The sequence below is a fragment of the Diadema antillarum genome, unplaced genomic scaffold, assembly GCF_040938485.1.
Source record: "Diadema antillarum isolate AM-2024a unplaced genomic scaffold, OU_Dant_1.0 scf00000014, whole genome shotgun sequence".
In the NCBI taxonomy this organism is placed as follows: Eukaryota; Metazoa; Echinodermata; class Echinoidea; order Diadematoida; family Diadematidae; genus Diadema; species Diadema antillarum.
In genome coordinates this window covers 6,304,852-6,323,627 of record NW_027270903.1, presented here as the reverse complement: position 1 = coordinate 6,323,627, position 18,776 = coordinate 6,304,852, and the positions used below count along the sequence as shown (strand labels likewise).

Below are 18,776 nucleotides of genomic sequence, written 5' to 3'. Positions count from 1 at the left end.
CCATAACATCTACACAAATCACAACAAATACAATTCAACAGCATGTCAATTAAAGGAGACCTCTGGATGATTTTCAGATTTTTATATTTGAACAACTATAAATTAGTTATACTGAGGATAGAGTTTCAGAATTTGTGATAATTGGGATGAAGAATAAGAATATTTTCAACATTTAGAACAAATTGCAGTGAACAAGGATGATGACATGGCAGAGTCATCATAAGAATGCATGAGTTGGGGCTCAAGGAAGCACAACAAAAGAAGAAAGCATGCATAGATTATACACAGGTGAACTTGCAAGCAAGCGTTATTATAATGGAATTACACTGCTACATTTCTGAAATAAGTGAACCTCCTATGTCATCATCCTTGTTCAGTGTAATTTGTTTATGGTTTTTCAAAGTATTGTTTCTCTGCTAAAGAGCCACAATAAATTCCGCAAATCTATACGTGGAGTTATCAATTTATGTACTACATGATGTGAAACTATGAAAATCGTCTGGAATGTCCCTTTAAGAAGACAAAATGTATATGTCAATATGAGAGAGAAGTGGGATCTTCTCAATAAACAGTAAAAATAGGCGAAAGCAAAATAGCACATATAACTCTAACTTCATAACTTATCTTTTGTGGAAGAAAACTGAAAATCTCCGTTTCACTTCATAATGGTCATAAAGGAGACAACAATCTTACTGCACAAAGTGTAATTAATCAAGATAAGTCTTGGCAGCTGCAGCTCGCCCTCGATTTCGTAACAAGATCTCACTATCTGCTCCATTCCTTTGTCTCACACTAAATCAGTGTAAATGGCTCGAAAAGGGATTTTTCTGATTTCCTGCAACCTGATCATTCTGGATACTGTGGAGTAACTTCAAACTTCTGATAGAACCTTAACCCAGACAGAATATCGGAAATATCTTTTGCTCGTCCAACATCTCAAACTAGGGAATCCCCATTTCAAAGGATGCGTCGGTAGATGGCGCTTTTCTTTTCATGTCGATCCAATGAAAGTACCTATTCAAAAGCAAAGGTAAAGGAAAAAAGTCCGTGGTATCATGGGTATAATGGGAAAACATTAGGGGAAAGCCTGTCGTACCGATTGGGAGAAAAGATAAAGTCTAGTAGACGTACTTCTCCGCCTTCCCGTTTGGATATGCTGAAAAGTGTTATAAAGAGCTAAATCTTCTTCCAAGTAAATATTTAGTGGTGACGAAAAAAAAATCACTTTTACTCTTACGTAAGAAGGTTAACAAAATAATCATTTGAAACGAAGAACTTAGCATGTACTACTTTTGATCTCGCCTTCTTCTTGCTAAAATATTATTGTACATTCAAGACATTGTAACGTTTTGAACATATGCTATTGTCATTCCATTAGCCTTAGGGAATGAAGGGGAAAGAAAACCGAACTATGTCCTAATCATGTTAATTGAGTGAAATGTTGAGATAGTGATATATCACATAAACTTTGAGTGAGGAAAATATTAGACACCCGTTCAAAAGTTATGGATCTGTAATGCAGTAAAGTCTCAAACTGTAATAGTTTTTCTCATCCAGCAATGGCGGTACCACCCCCATCCAAAAAAAAAAAAAAAAAAATCAACCACAACAAAAACGACAATAACAAAGAAACAAAATAATTATAGCTTTAAACGGATTGTCCAGTTTACCTCACACTTCGTCGATATAATAATTATTCAACTATTATTGGTAGATTCGCTCAATCTATACCATGATAACTTTAGGGTTCAATCCTCGACATGAGCTAGACGCCTGAAACAGTCGTTTCCCTAATACTTACGTGACGAGAGCGGACACAGGCACATACAGAGCTGCCATCAGTGCGAACACCAGCCCGCTGTATTCATCTATGGTGAGACTGTAAATAAGGTTGAACAGCGATGGACCAATCAGGTTGCCTAGACTCTCAACGCTGCTGGCGCATGCCATCATTACTCCTGTGACGTCACGGAAGGATGACGAGGGAGACATGGATTAAAAAAAAAAGATTAATGAAGATTCCAGACGTCACAAATCAACATAGTTTAAAGGACAAGTTCACCTTAATATACATAAATATTGACAGAATACTCTCTAAAAAAAATCGAGTAAAAATTTTCACTCCTGAAGGAGTGAATACAAAAAAGAGTGAATTTAGAGTGAAATTGAATTTCGAGTGAAAATGTTCATTTTCACTCGTTTTAGAGTGACGTCAGGGATCATTCCAAAATCTTCGAGTGATCCCTGGTCACTCCAAAATGAGTGAAAATGAACATTTTCACTCGAAATTCACTCCAATTTCACTCTAAATTCACTCTTTTTTGTATTCACTCCTTCAAGAGTGAATATTTTCACTCGATTTTTTTAAAGAGAGTACAGCAATTATTTAGTAGAAGACATCAGTCAATAATGTCAGAAAAAGGTTTGGACAATCCGTTCAAAAGTTATGAATTTTTGAAGTTTCAATGCTGCCATTGCTGGAAGAGAAGACTAAAGCTTGCGATATCACATAAAGAAAATTCATCATATTTTCATATTTCTCACATAATAAAAGATCTCTTGACTTGTTTCTTTCAGGAGAAAGGGGAATAGCATACGTGAATAAAAATTCGAGGGAACGTGTACTCCCCCCCCCCCCCAAAAAAAAACCCTCTCTTTATATTTTCCTTATACCTGTATCGTTCTACGCGTGTGACATCAAACCTACAGTGTATAGTAGTCGTCTCATCCAGCAGTGACTGCGCAGAACCATTCTAAATGGATTGTCCGATTTTCAGTAAATTCACTGATGTGCTCTATACTGATATTGTTGCATTCACTTAAGGGCTTTTTACACTTGTGTTTCTTAACCCCGGACTTTCTCTGACCCAGGACTATCGTTAGTCCCGTACCAATTTTTTCAGCTTTTTACACTCGCCAATTAGTCCCGTACTATCTCTTGTCCGGGGCTAAGGAGAAAACTGACCTTTTTACACTCGTATTTCTTAGCCCCGGACTTTCCAAACCACATGCATATTCATAATTACGTTGTGTACTGTACACGTACACGCACGCACCGGCAGCACTTGATTACCTCGTTTCTGATTGGTCAGTGAGGGTCGGACTTCGTCTGCGTCGCTTAGCCCAGGATTATTTTTTCGTTCTGTTTACACTCACTTGCTTGGCACCGCAATTGCGGTGCTAACCCCTGCTATTTTGCAGGGCCAGATAGTACCGTACTATCGGTGGGGCTAGCCCACTTTGGCAAAAACGAGTATAAACAGAAAGTGGGCTAAGGATAGCCCCGGACCAACGGTGGGGCTAAGGCCCCTCCTTAGCCCCACCGTTGGTCCGGGGCTAAGCAAAAATTTACAAGTGTAAAAAGCCCTTTAGTCCACATGAATAAAGGTGAACTTGTTATCTGGCCTTGTCATTGAAGTCCTTTGTATATACACTGCAAAAAGGCCGGTGTTGAATATGAAACACCGAGCTGGTGTTAAATTTCCGGTGCTCATTAATGGTGTTAGATTAACACCTCCGGGTGTCATTTCAAAATTTAAAATTGTTTTTTGAATAGTTTCTTAGTTACTGAATAAAGAATTTTCCAATAAAGTACTTGATTTTTGAAAAAAAAAATCTGTAAATACATTTACACCACAGTAACACCAGTTGGTGTGGTCCCCTATTGACGCTGGACGGGTGTTGTACCATTGAAATTAACACCACCAGTATCAAATCAACATCATGCGGTGTCATTATTGAATTAACTCTGGCGCAGTGTCAAAAATATCACCAGCCACAGTGTCAAACTAACACCACGAAGTGCCAGGCGAACACTTTTTAACACCGTCGCAATTCATTTTCTGGGTGCTGTTCGTTATTCCAAAGGTTCACTCTTCCGAAGGTTCGTTATTCCGAAGGGACGTTAATCCGACACACGCAAATTCCCTATACCTGCAAGTTCGTTAATCCGAAAATTTGTGGCGTTATTCCGAAGGTTCGTTATTCCGAAAATTGGTTAATCCGAAAATGAAATTCGGAACAATGAACCTTCGGAATAACGAATCTTAGGAATAAAGAGCCTTCGGAATAACGAACCTTCGGAATAACGAGCTGTAACCCATTTTCTACACCTGTGAGTGTGGTCCTCTATTGAAGTTTGATCGGTGTCAGATTTAACACCCATGGTGTTAAATCTAACACCGATGTTTTTACAGTGTAAGAACTGACCAAAAGAAATTTTAAATACTGTGGTTGATTGTAGAAAAAAAAAGAGACATTGTTATAAAAGCAAACGTTGATAAGGTTCACAACACAGGGATTGTTGAACACTCCAATTTGCACCCAACAGACGAAGAGAAAGATAAAGAAGAAAACAAAAATGAGCCATACGCACCATGTTCGTGTTTTCGCGCCAGTTTTGACATCCGGGATCTTATTGCTGGTGACGTAAGAAATCGAAAAGAACCCAAGATGGCGGCTGTGGAAGAAAAAACAAACAAACAAATTATACAGTAATAGACACAACAATCCCTCTTTAAAACGTAAAACGTGTAAAATTACATTCGTTTGGCGAACTATGCGCCATCACCGATTCAAATTTGGCCTTTCCAGAAGTAATGAATTTACGTTGGAGATATTATTGCTACTGATGTCTTATCAAGGGTTCGACAAACAATAATGATTAGGAATTTATCAGGTGTGACATATAAAGCTCTCCGACCGTCCTCAAAAGAGAAAAATCCCCATGTCAGAAAGCAAATTTAAAAGAAAGCATTGAAGTAATCTCGTCAACCAAATAGAATTTATAAATAAAAAAAAATCAAGCAGTGTTTATCATTAATTTTCTTGAATTTCTGTCATTCTACTTTCACTGATTCTTTGCCTTTGTTTTATTTACCAGTATGCTTGCTTCATTCAAGAAATTACAATAAGACAATGATAACGGTCGTAACTACTCACAAACAAAGAGGGCGGCCTTCGTATGACTGAAAGCGATAAAGGTCAGCGCGGTGAGACTGGACCATATTCCCACCTGGCTGATGGTGAGATCGTCTGTGTAGCTCTCGAAAAGTCTGCCGCCAACCAAGGTACCTTGTTGATAACAACAGCAATAATAGAAAAAGAAAGAAGTAACGGAAGGCATAATCAACATTATGAAACATGCAAGGTCCTGACAGAATGATGTGTACATCCTATATCGATACTTATATTAAACCAATGTTATTGTTAAAGGGGAAAGAAAGCCAAATATACATTCACATGTTGTGAATTGAGGAAATGCAGGTATATGTGGAACATGATATCAGTGAAAATTTGAGGAAAATTGGACAATCCGTTTTCGTTTGAATGAATGAATGAATGAATTGCTTTATTGTCCTTAAAGGAAATTCTCTTTCCACTTGTTTTTTACATGTAGTCCACATAGTGAACAAAACAAAAAATTACAATTACATATTACAAATTGACAAATTTATCATAATTCAAAGGTACATATTGCATAACATATAATTCTGCTTGCCCAATGTATGCATAAGGATATCATATGAAACAGACCAAGTATGGATAATATACAACTTGTAAATCAATTTTGGCCAAAATATTCTGTATTATATAAAATCATAAAAGAAAACTTTCAATAATTACTCATATAATGTTTTCGCTTAAAGAAAAAACAATATAATATGATCTTTAATTACAACATTATGAGTTTAAGTTAAGAAACTATATATACATGGTGAGATGTATGTGTGTGCAATAGCATTTGAGAGTAATATGAGGTATAGTGTGAGTAAGGGTGGTATGTATTTTGTATGTGTGAGTGTGTGTATGGGTGCGCGCGTGTGTGTGTGTTTGTGTGAGTAAATTCCATACATTTTCCTTACATGACGTCACAAAATCTTGCAGTCGTTTTATCTAGCGATGGCAGCTGCGTGCGAAATGGAAAAAAAGTAATAATATAGCCTTTAAACAGGTGATCTGATTTTCATGTTCTGCTAATACTGCTGCTTTCACTCAATCAACACGTATATTTGGGTTTCACTACACCCTTAACATGGACTACTTGTCTTCTCAGACGCAGTTGGTTCTGTGGACGAGAGCATTGGCTTTCAGTCCAGAGGTCCCCGGTTCAAACTCCTTGAAACTGAGGAAAATAACCACAGGCATGACCATTTCATAAAAAGTACGTATACTTTCTTCCCTAAATATTTCCTGATCAGACACAATTAGTCAGCATCCTGCAGACAAATCAGTAGATGGCATAATACTTTGTTGCTTGTCTTTTTGTTTAATTTCTTACGAGTTTGTGCGATGTTAGCCTTGACTCCACATTTGAACTCCACCGTTTAAAGGCACAATTTACCATTTGCAGGAGAAACAAAAACCCAACATTAGTGCTTTAAAATAGCTCTTAAAATTCTGTGAGTTAGGGATAGAAACAACCAACGTATAAAATTTTGAATCAGTATAAATGATGTTAAGTATTGTTGAATATACAAAATGTGAACAATAGTTATAATAAAAATGTTTCCCGACTAAACCGTCTAAGTTATGGTTTATTGAAGAAAAAAGGTGATATCTCCTCATATTTCAAGATTTATTGCAAAATTATCATATGGTTGGATGTTTTGTGATACGACTGACCTATATGCAAAAAATGTGATATCTTGAACATTTTTCTGCTCCCAAAGGTGAACAAGAACTTTCACTATAGTAGACCACACTTTCACTGGAACTCCAGATTAACTCATCTCCACCAAAATAATTGCAGAGGTCATTAAAAAAAAAGCACTCAAACAAACAGCATTGTTCGAAACAACGCGATCAGGTATTCAGAAACATTGAATTGAACAAACAAATCAATCAAACAAACGAACGAACAAACAATAAAACAAACAAACAAACAGACAAGACTCACCAATTGACCCTATAAGAAGAGAGCAGGCAACAAAGATACCGATAGCAATAGACGTCCAGCACAGCGGATAGCTTAAAACATACAATAGCACCAACAGGTAGGCTGAATGGAGAAGCATCATGTGTACTCCAAGAACGACTAGGTAGGAGACCATGTGGGTACGCTTGTCCGAATCTGCGTTGGCAAAGAGCGCCACCACGTCATCAAATTGTTTCGCTGAGCATAGGCTAGTCTTTTCGCTGCTCCCCTGATGCGATTCGTCCAGTACGAAAATTATGTACAACAATGCCGCCAAGATGGTAGCGAAGATGAACCAGAACGGAGGCCGAAAACCGTAGAAGTATACCCAGTATCCGACCCCGATTTGCGCCAGTCCAGTGGAGAATTCGATTATTATACCTAGGATGATCATTCGACACGTCTGTGACTGGGGTCGCGAGATGTCGCACAAGTATGCATTGCAGATAGCAACAAGTGTTGGGAAATCCCCGAAGATACCGATCACAAAATGCGCGATGGTGAGATACGATTTCGACGCGTCCAAAGACACAATAATGACCCACATCGTCGCACCGATCAGGTATCCAACCGTGGGTAGGAGCATCGCCTTCTTCCTGCCGATGCGATCGCTCCACGCTCCGATCAGAGGCGACACGAATAGCGCCGGGAGAATTTCCACCAAGTTGTATATCAACAGCCAATAGGATGCCTCTGCCTGCGCGGCCTCAAGGTGACGTATCGCACCGTTGGTGGCGTTTCTCATCTCGTTGCAATTGTCCGTCCACAATGTCATGTCACGCTGCGCGTTTTCGCGTATCCCGAAGTCCCCGCGGATTCTCAGGGAGATGTACTCCGCGCGGAGAGTCGCAATGATGCTGTAGGCGAGGAAGAACAAGAGAATGACGGGCTCTACGGTGATGCAGGGAAATCGTTTCTTGGCACGATTTTCCTCGTCGTTGACGTCTTCGTCTTCCTCATCGCTCTCCGAGGCGCTGATTAGAGGATAGTTGTCATCGAAGACATCGTCCTCATCCGAGATCATGGTGAAATTAAACCTGTTTCCTCCCATTGTAGGTTTGATTTAAAAAACAGCAAAGCTTTCAAGTTCAAATGACAAGAATGACGGGAGACGCTTATTTTCCTTACCTCGTATTTGTAAAGAATCTAAAAAATTATATGAAGCTCCTCTAAATCGTCAACACGAACCCCTTACTCAGAAAAATACGGCTGTATCGTCGCTTACCCATCAAACAACTGTCGATAAAGTCCCTAGATAATCCACGAATGTTTTTCGTCGAAGCCTCACGCCAGGATAGAACAGCACACACCCAGCACCCATGAGAGCTCCGTCATAGAACAAGATCCACAAATCATGGTGAAATTACACCAACCTGTCAGTCGGAACAGCAGAAAAGATAGAAGTATCGGAATCAATCAAGAGCACAAGTCGCCTTCCATAAGATTTAAGTGCTGGCGTTTGTGGTGAAACTTTCAAACCGGAGCATGACTTACGCGCCCCTCTGCCATTTCTGTTGTGTCAAAAAACCGACCAGTAATGGAATAGTGAGTGACTGAATTGCGGGATGTAAGGATGTAAATGGGTTGCAATTTGACCTGTGTACAACAGCATGTGTACGCGGTGCATCAAACTAAAACTGTCCTCATGTAACGCGAGATACTACCAGCATATTTCTGTAATAAGACGATTACTGGTACTTATGATACTCCGATGCCTGTTCTACCAGTACATTTTTCATTTCTATCGGCACTCGACGTAAACCTAACAGGAAAATGGTGGAAATGGTGACAGACATGGCTGTATGAAACCCGTAGAAAGTGGTTCCATGACATTTGCTCCTGCGACAATCGCTCCCATGAAATATCTACCCGCTGAGCCAGATTTGAATTCTATCTACAAGAATTACTCTAACCCTAAACCTAATCCTCACATCAAACTAAACCTATAAAGATCTATCACAACCCTATAATTCTAAGTCCTTGAAGAAAATAAGAGCGGAGCAAATGTGTCACCATGGAAAGTACATGTACATGTAAACCGTAGGTCCCCCCCCCCCTCAACAAAAAAGAAAATGCAATGGGACCCCGTGCAAGGATAACTTTAAAGATATAATTATAGTGAATCCATTCAAATACAATTTCAGGGTATATGAAACTTTGACTTTTTACCCACATCTTACAGAAACAGCCATCCGATTTGCCTCACTGGTCACAGAGAAATTAGGAATTTTGTAGAGCATGTCAGGAATCTCTTCCCTCCAAATTTTGTCCATTGTGTTTGCACATTATGGATATGTATAGGACTTATTTGTTAAATAGCTTATCTTATAATCCTTAGCCCCATCATGAAAGAATGAAAGAAAAATACAAAACTTAGGTATCAACCCAGATATAACGAACATGTGGGGGCGCTGGGGCTTAGTGGATAAGACTCCCGACTCCCAATCGGAGGACCCGCATTCGATTATACCCGCACAGTGTCATGAGTGTTTTACGTCCTTGGACAAGATGTTCTTACCCATACCATGTCCATCTCGCCCCAGGTTTATAAATGGGTACCTGGCCAGGCTAGGATAATAATGGCAGGGCCCTCTAGCTGCAGGGGCAACACTGAAGCGGCTATCCTGGACATTGTTATGAACATAAATGTCGTATAGGCCTTATTGATAATTACAAAGAAATGTCATAAATGTATTTTTTTAATGCAAAACGTCATCATTGGCATAAGCAAGACTGTAGAGCCCATTGGCAGAAATTATGTATAAACATGACATATAAAATATATATTATATTATATTATATTATATATATATATATATATATATATATATATATATATGGTGTGTGTGTGCATCATTGCATCATTTCTGTAATTTTGCAATGTTCGTGTCATGAACCACTGCCCCATACACTCGTATACATGAACAGTCTTCCTAAATCATGGTTAGAATTATTCGGCTGTATGTTTATTTGTGATACTTCCTCCGTAGGATATCATTTTCAGTACAATTGACTGAAAAAATATTGTATTGAATAAAGACATTAGAAATTTCAAAAACTAAAAGATTAGCTTTAACTTAACTTCATGTATTTGACTATATGACCTTGGACATGAATAAATCGTGAAGGAAAATTAACACATAGATGATTGGAGTTGGGTTTTTTTCTCAGATGATTGGAGTTGAAGTTTCTTTCATAGTCTCTTTATGGCTGAAACCCTGATAAAACCAAATGATAGTTTTTCTTTTCTTTTGCTCTTTTTTTTATCGCAAGCCTGGAAGAATCATGTTACCACTCTCTTACTAATGCTCAAATATTGACCGCGCGATCCGAAAAACAAACGGTAGAAACAAGGAGGCCTGTGATAATATTGACTGAAGCATACGGTTGGTATGTTAAGGGACAAAGAAAATAGTTGGCAAAAGCAAATCTCCCTAAGCGATGTTGTCTTTCTATCTCTAGAGCATGAACAACCATTGAAAGAAGAAGTGTGTGTGTGTCTGATTGTGTGTGTGTGTGTGTGTGTGTGTGTGTGTGTGTGTGTGTGTGTGTGTATGTGTGTGTGTGTGTGTGTGTAGGAGAGGGGGGGGGGGGTGAGTGTAAGCGCTGCAGACACCCGTGGTGTGTAAAGCTGTATCTCCCGGGGTTACAGGTAAATGGCGCGTCGTGAATGCGAAACCGATACAGTACCCAAGACGAGATATCTTGTGCTTGCTCTATATCTAGTATCAGTTGTACATCCATTCATTCGCCAAACTTCTGAAGGGATAGACAGGACACTGAATTGTTTTCCCAAAAGGAATTGTCATATAAAACTTGTTCGCCTATCGCCACCGTAGATCTTGAGACAAATACGCTGAAAAGTTGCCGGTATATCATGCCATTTCTGTTTTCTTGAACTGAAGCGAGAAATCCGTACAATCGATTCGTTCAGTCATGGTAAGATAATTCCATCCCCTTTTTAATAGTCAAGTTTGATTATGTTTCCGTTTCAGTTGAATTGAATTTTGAAATTATCCTTTGTTGAAAAAAGGGTGAGTATTAAGCATTTAGCAAAATGTTATTTTGATTACTGAAATATTGTGTTATTCATCTGTTCATGTGTGGGTGGGTGCCTGTGTGTGTGTGTGTGCTTTTAAGGTGGTTTAACTTGAATTAGTGTTAGTGTGTTTTTGCCTCTGTTTTCGAGAGCGTGCATTTTGTGTTATGATTCCTATGTGTACATATCTGTTAGTATTTCTCCTTCACGCAGAATAATCGAACCTCTCTTCAAATCGCACTTTCTCTTCATTGTAATTGGTCTTTTATTATGAATAAACAATATTCTTTCTCTATATATATCTATCTGTCTTTTATACAGATCTCTCTTTTGAAATGATATCAGAGATGAGGCAATATAACAATTTAGATGCTAATTCAATCTGTGAAACCTAAATTTTCTTAACAAAGTTTACACCACAACTTATGAACTAAACAAAAGAGGTAGATTCTCTCTCTCTCTCTCTCTCTCTCTCACTCCGTTTGCTATGCACAGAAGAAAATTATGATGTACATTGAAACACGCAGTAACTAAAGATATGCGGCAATTGCAACTTTTTACAAATTGCTGTATAATACGACCGACAGAGGTCTATACGAACTCCAGTACATCCCTTACGAGTATGCATTTTACACTTTGAAAGGAAAGTCGAAGAGATGCTCTGAATGATTGCCAAAGACCTCTGATTTTTATTCTACCCATTCAAGTAGACAAAATCCAAAGAGAAATATGGATTGAGTGAACGCAGCAACATTTAATAGTTGCTTCTTTCTTGGAAAAAAGAAATCATTTTTCAAAAAAATTACACATCCATCAACTTGATATAAACTGACGTATGTTAAGGGTAGCAATAATTCCCCCTTCATTGCCCTTCTTTCTGAAAGCGGTTATTCAAGTGCTCTTTCATTATGCTATACAAGTGGATTTTTTTGGAATTCCTTCTATATAATCTTTATATTATTGTCCACACATGACCTCATAACCCCTAATAGTCTCCTCTGAGAGGTCCCAACACCAAAACTTTAAAAACTCATAACTTTTCCATTGATTGTCTGATTTTCCTCAAACTTTCGCTGATGTGTTCTACCAATGTTGCTGCTTTCACTCAATCCACATTTCTTTTTAGGTTTGGTTTCCTTTAACATTTCCGCTATACACTTGGCTGACTATATAGAAACTAACGGACAATTCCATTTATCTTTTGGTATGAGTACAAATAAACATTTCGAGTGAGTACGAAGAAGAGGATAGGTATGTGTGATTGCGTATGTGTGTGTGTCTGTGTGTCTGTGTGTATAAGATGCAAACATAAAAAGAGGGAGAAGATGAAGAAAGATCTTTTCTAATGACTTCCCATGGGAAAAATCTCAAACCGTTTTTATTTTCCCGAAAAAAAGAAGGGCTATTCTATAATCACTTTGCGAAACTCCCTGTCCACCTGCCAATGCCGGCTAGATTAATTGTCACTATTCAGCCGCAAGACTAAAGGCTCCATCTGCCGTCATCAGCCCCCGGCCAGTAATGGGAGGAGAATACTCGGCGACCGCTGAATGAATCATTCAAAATAGCGGCCTTGGCTGCATCCGACTTGGTTGGTCTATACTGCATAAACCCACTGTGGAACAGTGAGCGGTGAGGTGGCGGAAAGACATGCCTACCGCACAAGGCGTTCAATACATAGTCACCTCCACGTGCCAAGCTCGTCAGCCGAAGTCAATAGATATTGGGTAGAAAAAAAATATAAACAATAACTATATACAGAGAAACTTTGAAGGTGCTGGTAGTCTCTTACGCTTTTTTAACTTAAACTGTGTATATTGAAACAAGCAAGAGAGAGCTAGAGAGAGAATAAGTAAGGCGCATCGAAAAAATATTATATGAAGACATGTCAAAAAGACAAGGAAAAAATGATTTACTTATATGAACACAAAGTTAACCGATCTCCTGAGTCGATCCCGCAAGAGCCGAAAAATTTTGCTAAATCGAAAGAAAGTTCTACGTTTGATGAATTTGTAACCTCTGTAACCTAATTTGAATTGATTTGAATTGAATTGGATATAGGTTACAGGACTGGTGTTAATTCTATCGTGCCAAAATTAAGTAAATTCTCCGATCTCTTTGGATTTAACTTCGATACGCGAGATGGTCTGTTATAATTATACTAAACGTGCATGTGGTTACATGTGTACGTGTGTGTGCGTGTGTGTGTGTGTGTGTGTGTGTGTGAGTGTGTGTGTGTGTGTGTGTGAGTGTGTGTGTGTGTGTGTGTGAGTGTGTGTGTGTGAGTGTGTGTGTGTGTGTGTGTGTGTGTGCGTCTGTGTGTGTGTGTGTCTGTGTGTGTGTGTGTCAGTGTGTGTGTGTGTGTGTCTGTGTGTGTGAGTGTGTGTGTGTGTGTCTCTGTGTGTGTGTGTGTGTCTGTGTGTGTGTTCCAAGCAATATAACATAATGGCGAAAATGAAAATTTGCAGAAGCATAAGTATTGGGAAAAGATACGTCTTTTCATCGCCCCGGTGGTAGGATTCTGTTTCCTAATGCTACAAATCACCTGATACAACAAACCAACATATTCAGAAGGAGAACAAATGGAGAAAGCGAAATAGAAAGAAAGAGAGACATAATATGATATTATATAAGATATGATGAGAGAAATATACAATGAAAAGAGATTGATATAATGAAAAAGAGGAAAATATGTAATTAATGAGAGATATAAACAGAGAACAAAATGAAAGAGAGATATACATAAGAGAGTGATATAACGAGGGAGAGAGGGAGAGAGATAACAAAGATATATATATATATATATATATATATATATATATATATATACGTATATATGTCCAAATAACTATAACGTCTCACCTAGGTGTCCTCCAGAAAGTCCAGACGTTACATCGACCCTGGACGGTCTAGGGTACAGTAATTTACCCCAAGGTCCTTCTGAAGCTACCCGAGGGCTGTACACTGTATTGAACTTTTGGATAGCTATCAAAAGCGTTTAGATCTAACCAAATAAATGCCAGTTTTATCACATTAAAAAAGAAAAAAAAAGAAAAAAAGAAAGAAAAACAAAAACCTCACTGGACTGTTAAACAGTTGAGAAAGAGAGATCGTAATGATGCAGAGCTTTTAGGCAAGATATGAAATACCGAGAGGAGAGACTCTCATTTCAGAAATATATTCGGAATATTTAGACTATTCGAAGCAAAGGGAACTTTGCTTTGATACATATTAAAACGTTCAATCTATTTAAAGTATTCTCGTCTTTCGTCTTTTCTCTTTCTGTCAGCGCGCCAATCTTTGCTGGCAGGTGCCTTCTTTATACTCAGCAATTGAAGTGAATTTCAATTATTTGTGATCGTATATAAACCACTATCGACACGTAGTCTCCCCAGCCAGTCGTCTGGTATTATTTCCATCTTTTATCTCTTTCCAGCAGCATCTCGCTCTGTATCTCTGTTGAGGATATTTCAGACATGACCAGCCAACAACTATAAGGGGGCAGACGGATTGTGTTCTTGCAGTGCATAGAATCCATGAGATGTATTTGCTCCCATCGAAGCCTGGAGTTCAGTCAGTTAAACTTCATGGACATCGCGGCATATACCCTTTAGACTTCATTGTGAGTATATTTACATTGTGCTGAATTAATTTCATAAAAAATGAATTACCACTATAAGTGTGTACTGCTTTGAGTTCTACCCGAAGAATTACGCACTGATCATGCTGATGATAGAGTGTCTTGCCCACTATAGACGCAAACGGCTGCAAAAGGCTTCGAACCAGAAGCCCGAGGATTAGATAATCCAATGTTGCTCGCAGTACTATACCTTTTGAGACACGGAAACTTTTCATCATACCTTTGCACAGGATGGACAGATTTTTAAAATTCAAGATTTATTTATTTTTTTTTTTTTTGGAGGGGGGAGCAGTGGGATATAACTATTCCTCTGATTAATGTTAAACATAAACTTACGAATGAAATTCAGGCGACACATCACATGTAAGTATTTTTTTTAGAATAATGCAGTCTTCTTTTGTACCCTATAAGTAGACCTATAAATAGGAAAGGAAGGAGTTTTCATGAAGTCTAAATTTAGGTTTCAGCGTGAAAGAGGCAGTATTTAGAAGTGCCATTGTCCAGGTTTGACACGGGGTCTTGTCAAGTAGGACGTAAACGCACTGTCAATATTTGAATTGTCAATTGTCCGGCTAAGTAGGCTGCTCGGTCTGCTGGTGGCGCCCTATCAAAGTGATTGGAAAAGCTACTTTGGGAGTTCAGTGTGCATGCGCGTGTGCGTTCTTTGGTGTGCGTCAAGTGTGTATGAATCATGACGTGGGGGGTTCAACGGTTTTGTTTTCATCTTGTTGTTGTTGTTTTTGTTTAAAGGGTATGAATCCCAACTATATTTCGTGGAATTTGGGTGAGGGTATTAAAATTAGTAGAACATATTAGTGAAGTTTGGGGATAATAAGACGGTATGTTCAACTGCATGTCTTTAATATTTTATGTTTCAGAGCAACCGGTTCTTGACGTCGCTGCAGGACGAAAATTACAGAAAATACAAAACACTCTCACGAAAAGTGCACATTAATTTTACTTGTTACTCGTATTTTACTTGTTGGCTATGTGTAACATTCCCCCTGCTTTCTGAAAGCAGAACCATAATATGCCAACTGCTCTCTATGGTTCATTATGCAAGAAATATGAAAATGTGTTGACTTCAGTTCAAAACGCCCCATAAAATGGGCATCTTTTATATGCGATAATTCTGTGTAGTCCACTGAATGTAATCACATTGAATTGACCTAATGTTGACAAGTGATTACTCAAAGAGAAAACATCTATTCAAATGCATTATCCTCAAGACAGATTTTTTTCACCCTTTTCCAACAGAATACACTCGTGTAATGGTGTATGGTGTCTAAGTGATACGATTTGATGTATCTAACCCTACTGTGTTGTCACTTTCCCTATTTATTCAATTTTTGCTTCGCAGGGTCACAGTTGAAACGTCTACACGTTTTGTTGTAACTCCAAGAATTCAGTTCCCGAACGAGAAAAACCAGCAGCGAAGCTGTCTTGTGATTAAATATGAGTGGTGTGAAGAAGAAACGCTGGAAGGGACCCGTTCCTGTTAGTGCCGTTCAAAACGTACTGCTGAAGGATAACCGCTTCGCTGACATCCTTCTGGAGGATCGGCTGAAGCAAGTCGGCGTTGATAGGAGACGAGCGAAAAATCTCCTAGACTGGCAGCACCAGTCGTTTGTTTTAAACCAGGCGATCAAAGAGACAGAATTGCGTGAGATGGGCGTGAATCACACCTCATTCTTACCTGAGGTGACGATGAAGGTGACCGAACCAGCCGTGCGTGCCAGGCGACCGTTCGGCAAAGTTCGACGCTCCGCGTCCCATATGATCGAGGAACTGACATTCTTCGAGAAGCGGTATTCGCTCCCTGTCATAACGGCCCGCATGAGGAGTCTAACCTTGCCCGAATTTTCTGTGTCGGTGTCATCTCGCGGTCAACGGAAAGGAACATTTTCACAACCTGACCCAGGAAATTCAAAAGATACTCATTGTCATAAAGACTCAGGAAGCGAGGAGAAGGAAAGCTTCACACACTTACATGGAATTGACTTGCGCAAGACGCGAAAAAGCAAAACTGGACCCAGTCTTTCTCTCGGCTCAAACAGGAGAGAATCTGTCGCAGGAAGCGGAAGGCTTTGCGGGAATAACTTGCCACTGTACGGACCTGAGGCGGAAGCTGCCAGAGAGGAGAGGGAAAAACGGTATGTGAGAAACCTTCAGCAAAAGATGCGCGAAATGAAAATCGACCACGACGATCGTTTTCTGCGACTTGAGAAGAGTCTAGTACGTGACGCGAAGGATGAAATTGATACCGTGCGCGCGGTCAACGATAAACACGCGCAGGCGCGCAACGCACCGAAACTTCGATCCGAAGAGAAAATAGCTACACTTGCCAACAACGATATCGACCTTGAAAATCGCGATACGGACGATGAATCGGACAGTGATGAGGACGATACGCTTGAGGGCCCTCGGCAGTCAAATATGTCGAGACTGTCGACAAAGTCTACACTAGATTTGACATTTTCTCCTGGTCCACGTGGTGGTTTCTTCGATTGAGTCTTGTGGTTCTCAAAGAAATATAGAAATGACAGTGTTGACTTGTTTTTTAATTTCACATTTCACGAACAACGCGAAGGCATGTTTGGTTAATATGGTACTTGACGGGTCTGAAGGTGTTAGTGGGAAGTCAGATTTTTTTTTTTAAATTCATAGTTTTGTAGTACATTTTTGTCTCTCGAATAAACAAAACAAATGACTATTTTTAGTGAATGAATATATGAGTAAAGAGATGAATAAATGAATTTTGTTATTTTGAGAGTGGCATTAAATCACTGAAAATTACTTCACCGAGTTTGCTATTTTTCAAATGGCAAGAGTTTTACATTACATGTATACGTTAGCTGCCATATTCTTGCGAATGTGTATTTAACTTTTTAGAACCTTTTCATTTTTTGTGCGTTTATTTCTGTAAAACGATTAATCATAAACATTGTACAAAATTCTAGGAACAAGGAGTAATCGATATTTAGGAATCAGCCTTTACGTTTTTAAAAGATTGAGGGATAGCCTTGGATGGATTTAGCATTTCAACACAGTAGTTCTGTACAAAACATCGTACCAGTATGCATGAGAAAGCAACGACTAAACCCAAAATCAGTTTCATGCATTACAGCACTGCGATATGTCTACCCTTGAAGAACTGTAGCACTCTGGATTAAAGGGATGGTATAGTTTTGATTGAGATGGGGCTGTCTACTTTTTTTTCTGAGATATAGAAAAACTGCTTATGAAATATCAGAGAGCATACAATCGTAAGAGAAATTTAAAGTTTATTTGATCATAATCGGTTTTGAAATGGCTGAGATATCCAAAAACAAATTGGTCCTGACAAAAACTTAGAGATGGACCAGTATGTTACCGCCATTCATCGTTCATGGAGGAAATTTAAACACTATGAAATAACGAAGAACTACGTAGTATTCATGTATAATCCACAGCTCTGTGTATACACAACGACTAAATGACAAGGGATATAATATAAAGCGTGTTTGTAAAACTCGTGAAAAACAGATGAACAAAAAGTACTTTCCGGGGAAGGTATCCCCCTCGGACAGATCCCCCGAACACATGCATATAAGGAGCAGTTTAAAACGGGCCCCTGGATCCTGTTTGAGCTAGTTAGAGCTCACCACCACCACGACCACCAAAATTAATCGTTTCAGGACAACTGATCTAACGTCCCCTGGTTAAGATACGTGATAATATTGTTCCTCGGGTAAGAAAGGGTTAAGGAAACGTTCCGTGTTCACGGAATGAAACTGTTCACCTTCTGCCTTGAATTTGGTAAAGATAGAAATATTTACGTCATTACTCGGGATACAAAAATTCGGTAGTACGCCACCTACCGTCAGAGCTTGCACAACTGTTCTTGAAAAAGTACGAGTATTCTCTGGCCACGCCTCATTCTCCAATATTATTATAGTATCTATCAGTACAGCTAGTGTCGCGCCTTGCATGTTTGTATATAATCCTGTGTAACTAACCATACTCTCCAAGAGACAATCAAGTAAGACCCCTTTTTGCAAAGCAGTAGCGGGATCACGATTTTCCTTCAAATAAGATTCAATTCAACAAATCAATGTAAATAGTAAAGATACTTTTAAAAGCGAAAAAACAAAAATGAGCAAGTACATAATTCATATGAAACTATTAACTCTCTTCAAAAT

The 18,776-nt window shown here is 38.9% G+C and overlaps 2 protein-coding genes across 2 annotated transcripts; one reads left to right on the top strand and one right to left on the bottom strand.

The window, feature by feature from the left end:
* Window positions 1–871: 871 nt before the first annotated feature.
* Window positions 872–7,967, bottom strand: LOC139722338 (proton-coupled folate transporter-like). Its single transcript, XM_071633651.1, has 5 exons — window positions 6,899–7,967; window positions 4,942–5,073; window positions 4,376–4,459; window positions 1,802–1,958; window positions 872–917 (listed from the first exon to the last, which is right to left on the bottom strand). The coding sequence occupies exons 1-5, from the start codon at window positions 7,965–7,967 to the stop codon at window positions 872–874; spliced, it is 1,488 nt and encodes a 495-aa protein (XP_071489752.1).
* Window positions 7,968–14,436: 6,469 nt separating this feature from the next.
* Window positions 14,437–17,150, top strand: LOC139723094 (uncharacterized). The gene is made up of 2 exons (XM_071634367.1): window positions 14,437–14,577; window positions 15,956–17,150. The coding sequence occupies exon 2, from the start codon at window positions 16,051–16,053 to the stop codon at window positions 17,104–17,106; it is 1,056 nt and encodes a 351-aa protein (XP_071490468.1). The 5' UTR covers window positions 14,437–14,577; window positions 15,956–16,050; the 3' UTR covers window positions 17,107–17,150.
* The last annotated feature ends 1,626 nt before the right edge of the window (window positions 17,151–18,776 follow it).

Coding starts and splice junctions, on each gene's coding strand:
- LOC139723094 (XM_071634367.1), top strand. CDS start 16,051: ATGAGTGGTGTGAAGAAGAAACGCTGGAAGGGACCCGTTCCTGTTAGT.
- LOC139722338 (XM_071633651.1), bottom strand. CDS start 7,967: ATGGGAGGAAACAGGTTTAATTTCACCATGATCTCGGATGAGGACGAT. Junction 4,460..4,941: donor GAAGGCCGCCCTCTTTGTTT/GTGAGTAGTTAC, acceptor TTTCTTCCACAG/CCGCCATCTTGGGTTCTTTT. Junction 1,959..4,375: donor GGCGCGAAAACACGAACATG/GTGCGTATGGCT, acceptor GTGACGTCACAG/GAGTAATGATGGCATGCGCC.